Here is a 6,357-nt window from a genome sequence, read left to right as displayed (position 1 = left end):
TTTCACAAAGGGAAGGAAAAATACTTCTTGGCTGAATATATGCATGGAAAAAGGTAAGAAAAGCCTATAGGAGCAACAAGGTTAAGACATTTAATGGGAATAGGTCCCCTATAAAACCACTCCTTCCCTTCCAGTTCAATGAAGATACATAACAAAACAAGTTAGTTATAGTCTCTTCTGAACTATGACCTTAGTTTGGTCTGGTTAAAGGGGGTGAAGAAAAAAAATAATTTCAGCTTTTCAGCTGTCTGAACAGAATTTCAAGAAAAAACTAAGCAGAATTTCTAGGGTCCTCAAAGCATTTTTCCTGACTGTGCAGGTAAGAATTCATGGTTCCATTGAATACATCAAGTGTATTGGAAGCTTCTGGGGTGAGAATACTCCAGTGCAAAAGCCACCTCAATGAAATAAAATCCAATGTGCCTAAAAGGGGATATTTTATTTTCATCTCTATTAGTATCTGAGAAGAATAGACTATGCACATCTATGACCAAAATAAACACACTAAAAAATTTCAGACAAATTCTTTAAGTTACCAGTTTTTATTAAAAAATGACACTTGGTGTTAGTTGCATACAATAGCATGTGCTGTCAGTGTTGCATAGCTGCACCCACATCAGGCAACAACTGCAGCACCTGCCTGCACTAACCAGAAGAAGGTTACTTTATACCCACTACAGCTAAGTTACCTCCAGTATCTGATGTGACTGTGTTAGGAACCACAAGTGGATAAGCCAGGGCATGAGTATAGTGCGTTGTAAATAGTAGGTATAGCTTTATCTACTTATTATTAGGAAATAAAACCTTTATTTGGTACATTTCAATAATTAAGCCTTAATATATTTCTTGACTGCACCTAGAGCTAGCAGCAGCAGCAGCAACTGAAGACTACACAGCACTCTGTACTCCTCTTTCATTGCAATACTTCTTCTGCAGGAGAATACTACACTGGATTTTAAACTAGTTGATGACCCTACTTAGTACTGCTTTAGAACAGCTTGAGACCATTAACACTGATTTCTTCCAGGTTCAGTTACAGCTGTTTGTCTGTCAGTGGGCTCTGTTCAGTGCCTGAGCTGTGCTTGCTCTTAAGGGACCTTCCAATGTATCTCCAGTACTCCTTTCGGATGGGGTCTTTTTCTTCAGCCAGAATTTCACACAACTATGAAAGAAAATTGAGAGATTGGAGTGTTATGCTAAAAGCTTACAGAATCCTTAATTATATTTATAAAATGTATACAATAGATGATTCAGCCAGTATTAGAAACAGCCTTCTCAACACCATTTGTTTTATTCACCGCATTTGCAACTGCCCAATGACCCCAACCTGATGCCAAGTCCAATTGCTAGTCAAGTGCAATTTCTAGTCAACCAATCTAACACTGCACAAAAATCTCTCCAGTCCTATTGCAGTTGCAACCGCTTCCCCATGACTCCTTTCTGTGCCTACCACTTGTCACCTACCTCAGCATATTCAGCATGTAGTATACTACACTATACTTGTGACTTCCGGACAAGCTTGATTGTCTTCTAGCAATCCAGTAGGCTGTAAACTACTTAATTTAAAACAGTGGGGGAACACCCTGCTCTTGAATCTTCAGTACTCTTGATGAACTGACGGGACATACTTTGTTTATGGTTTTCCTCTTAGCAGACTGTCCCAAAAGGATTCTCCATGCAAGTCAGTAACCTTCTCTCACAATATGTTAGAGCTGGTGCTATATAGATACTTCTACATGTTCTGATTTTTGTTTTCATCTGGGTGAGCAGTGAGGCACAGAAGAAGTCAACCCTACTCACAAGACATGCTGTGTAAAATTTATATTGTGTGAACACTATCTACAAGTCTTCTAGATGATTCCCTGTTATTATGCAGATGACATTGTCTTACTCAGTGAATCAGAGGTGAGAAATAGGAGTTTTGATGCCTAAATAGAGGAAGAAGTCAAACTCAGTGAAATGGCATAAAGCGACATGAATCTGGGAGGTACAACTGCACTTACGTACACTCTGGTCCTGGAACACAACAAAGGAAAAATGTTGAGAAAGAACTATGTCAGAACACAGAGACTCCAGGCAAGAATTGCAGCTCCAATTACACTGAGTTCCAGTCTGCCTCGCAGTGAATTAAAAGTGTTCTTAAACTACACTGTGAACCACAGCAAAGAGCTCCCTGAATATGAAGCACAGGGAGATAGACAACATTGCTAGAAGTCATTTATTCTCTGTAGGAAATGGTGCCTGACATTCCTTACTGATGTGCCCAGTGCCTGCTGGCCTTTAAGCTAATTCTGCCAGCTTTTTTAGCAAGAGCTAAGAAGTATAAAGGGAGTTTCAGATTCTGTTCAGATACAGATACTCTGAGAACAAGATTCACCAACCTGCAGAGAAGAAACTGAGTTCATGCTACAAAGTTAGGATTGGAGACTCCTTGACTGTTCAAACATCTCCTTATCAGTATCAGAAACCTTCCTGGACTACCAGGTGAAGAAAATTTACAGTGATTTTGTAACTGGCAGGTTATTATTTTTAAATAAATTCATGAGACTCTTGTGATTATGTGGCTTTCATGTTCAACTCATCGTAGAGCTCCTGTTATTAACAAGTAACCTGTTCTATTTAGGAAAATCAGTCTCATTTTGCCATGATATAAAACAAGAGAGCAATAGATGGCATCCTTAAGAAGCAAAACCAAGCTCTTAAAACGTACCTCCAATGCCTTGTTTAGCGTTTCTTCCTTGTTATCACACTGGTTTTCAAGCATATCTTCATACATGTCCACAAGAAAGGCAATCAGATAGGGTGAACTGTGGCTGGGCTGTAAATTCAACAGTTGCTTTAACAGATTTGGATACTTGGAAACACCACGATCCTGTAGAATCCTGGAACAGAGGTTAATAGGCTAGAAACATAATGCTGGGAAATCTGGTGTGAAGAATTACATTTTTATGACTCCTTTATTTGGAGATCGGTTTTGAAATAAGTGTGCAAATACAAGTAAGGCAGAAAGTAAGCAGCATGCAGCAATAATACAGCTTAATGCTGTAGTAAGCTAGTACAGTTATGCTCAACTGAACAGAAATTAGACTGAAAGCATGCTCATTACTTCCTGCTCTATGCTCTTGAATCCAGTAACATTACAGGTCAAGTTTTTAAAAGCATGAGAAGCACTTGCAATCCACCCACAAGAACCACAGGGCCAGAAACCTAGTGGAAAGTTACAGCGAAATTAGGTTAATATATTAACCCCTTGTGGAGGTTTTTGCCCGCCTGATTAAGCACACGACACTAGAATGAACAGCAACAAGCTCTTTCCAGTTAAAGAGCTAGGCACAAAACAACTCCTATAGATATTTTCGTTGCCCCACACAGAAGGATGCCTCACCCTTTTAAATAGTTCCAAGCGCTCTCATTATGTGGCACTGCTGTGATAATCTCAAGAGTGTATCTGTGATAAAAAGATAACAGGTCTTGAATGCAACAAGTAACAATGCAGTTAGAAATTACTGGAATGTGCTCAGATGCTCCCAAATACATCTCTCTAGTCTGTATTTCAGCATGTTTTTGCAGATCATCTCAGCTGGGTCATAGATGAAAAACGTCTTACAATATAATCACCGCAAGTCTCAGAGAGGCAGACATTGTGAGAATGGTTTTAAATTCTGAAGTGTTCCACTTGCTGCAATTTACACAATAATGAAAAATTTCTCAAAATTATGGGCAATAACACTAAGAAATAACATGATATACTCTCCTGGTATGCTAAAGGAATAACTTGTGTCTTGATGCTCAGAAATGGCAAGGGGCTGAAAAGGGCTGGAGTAATTGAAGCCTAGGGTAAGCTATGTTTATAAGATTGCATGTGGTATGTTCTGTACCCATTTGCAGAATATTTTTCATGAGGCTGCACTTGAGCAAACCCATAGAAAGGCAGAGCTTGAGCTTTCGGCTCACGCAGCATTCTGCAGCAGTTCTTTAAAAGTAGGAGCTAGGCAACTCCTCTAAAAGCAAAGCACAACAGGCACCTGCCATACAGTCGCAAAGCCACATTTCGTCTTCACAAAACAGACCCCACCTTCAGCCCTTCCCTGGCATAACCAGGCATTCAGCTGATTTTCAGAGATGGCAGACACCGATACAAAGTACTATAAGCAGTACTGAAAAAACCCCTACAACCCAAACCTAAACCTTTTTTAACCTTTTGCAGTCACTATGACAAAGACCGAGTTTATCAAGCAACAAGCAGCCCAACTACAGTTCTATAATGACACCTGGGAAGTCTTAACCTTAGACGGTCTGATTCTTAAGATGGTATCCAATTACCTTGAACACAGCACCACATATAAACAGATCAAGGGAGGATGTCAGATCTAACCTCCGGACAGAAAAAGTTGGAAATATCCAAGCCTAAGTACTGTCAATGGTTCAGATTTATTAAACTGCAGGAAAGTTATAACTGGAAGAGAAGTACAACTTACAGCAGTATGCAAAGACAACCATTAAAGGTGGCAGGGGCTGGGATCCTCTATGAACAATGTACCAATGGACCTATTCAGAGACTCAGTCTTTCTTCTGAAGAGGAACTCCAAAAAATTGCAGTACGTTCTTTTCATCGCTTCTTCACTTTAGACAAACATCTTCTCATAACCATCAACGCTGATGAGCGTTCTGACATGTGAAAACCATAGAAGGAAGATTCCCTCACCACTATCAGTAGTAAAACAAATGGCTAGAAGCATAGCTTGTCTTCAGTTACAAACATACCACTTTGAAACAGTTTCCAAAGCTCATTTTCCTCAAAACTAGCCAACCCACACAGGTTTGTGCTGACCACATGCCCCTGAAAGCTCCCTTCTTTTTCCAGCTGCATCAAATTCCTCACAAAAGGCAATTCCTCTTCCTACAATCCATGTCCACATTATCTTTAAATCATTGTGGCTACTGTACTACTAAATCAGCAGTTTAGTACAAAACTGAGAGTGCCTCTCCTTTGAAGCTTTCTAGGGGTAGGATGTAAGATACTAACTAACAGCACAACTTCCAGTGTCACAGATTTTCTGCAGTTTGTTCCACTATAGTTAGTTGACTATAAAAAGACCAAAGTTTCATTTGCACAATAAATGGCAGGGCAGGGAGACAGATTCATGAGAATAGCTTGCCCAGGGTAAGCATAGCTTGCTTCAGTACTACTCAACAAGTCAGTGGTACTGAACACATCTATATATGCACTAACGCTTGATCTGCTATCCATGAGAATGAGCCCAAAAACTGCATTAAAAACATGAAAGACAAGCTCACAGGGACTGTCAAAGTATTCTTTTGCTTTCATATATTGTTGAATGCTTAATGCGAGCATGAACAGCATTACTAACTGGACTTCTCTGTCTAGGACTGCTGGGTCATCATAGCCAGTGGTGTTGAAAATTACGAAGTGTCGTTGGTTCCAGACAGAGTTGTTTCTCACATCTTCCCTCAAAAGCTGGTCCACGTATTGCAGTTCATTGTCCCATAATTTGAACTCCTATGGAAAGGGAAGGAAGAGAGACTATTACACTCAAAAGTTTTTATTTTTTAAAATATATTCTCCTTGCTCCTAAGTTCTCTGAACATTATGTACAGAGACTTTTTTAAAGAGGACCACGAAGTTCAACGAAAATTAAGAAAAGGTGCACTAGGAACATGCTTCACTATTCAGTGGCACACAATGGTATTAAGTCATTATTAAATTCACACACATTAACAGTAAGGAACCAAAAATAAACCTTTTTGAACTCGCTTCTTAAGAGACAAGTTTATAGCTAACCTCTACCACACATTAAAATGCAATTGTTTTTGTCCCTTCAGCCTTAAGAAACAAAGTGCCAAATGCAATTCAGATTGCATTTAAGAAGCAAAACTCTACAACCTGAGCCATTAGTTTGTTTAGTCAATCAAGAGTTCTGTGGATACAATACCTGAATAACCCACTGTCTGTGTTGCCATGCATGGTAATTTTTGGCATCTTGGTTAAGAATGTCAGCTACGAATGCAAGCTCGTGGGATGGATCCTGCAGCCATTCCACCAACACCCGTCTGTGATGCCTAATGACAAGAGGAGGAAACTATTTTTAGAATAGTCTAAAAAATGTTTGTGAACATGTGGTCTGTATTAAAATACCATACAGCAACTGTACTAAGAGAAAACACACTAGTTAAATACTTCAAATTAAATATACCAAAACGTTTCACTTGTGTTTGATAAATATACGATGCATATTTATACTATAACAAATCCTAATTGCACATATACATTGGCCAATCACCACCTTACAGACAAGCTATGTTTACTTGAAGTAATACGTTTCCACTTCTAACACT

The 6,357-nt window shown here is 39.2% G+C and overlaps 1 protein-coding gene across 1 annotated transcript; it reads right to left on the bottom strand.

The window, feature by feature from the left end:
- Window positions 1-765: 765 nt before the first annotated feature.
- FNTA (farnesyltransferase, CAAX box, alpha) lies at window positions 766-6,081 on the bottom strand (the record flags this gene model as incomplete). The annotated part of the gene is made up of 5 exons (XM_010291472.1): window positions 766-1,162; window positions 2,711-2,882; window positions 3,386-3,448; window positions 5,373-5,521; window positions 5,955-6,081. Coding segments are annotated over 5 exons (640 nt in total), but the record flags the coding sequence as incomplete, so codon positions are not given.
- Window positions 6,082-6,357: the final 276 nt, after the last annotated feature.

This window comes from Phaethon lepturus, unplaced genomic scaffold (genome assembly GCF_000687285.1).
Source record: "Phaethon lepturus isolate BGI_N335 unplaced genomic scaffold, ASM68728v1 scaffold36937, whole genome shotgun sequence".
NCBI lineage: Eukaryota > Metazoa > Chordata > Aves > Phaethontiformes > Phaethontidae > Phaethon > Phaethon lepturus.
The sequence above is the reverse complement of the archived record's forward strand: the minus strand, read 5'-3'. Positions and strand labels throughout refer to the sequence as shown.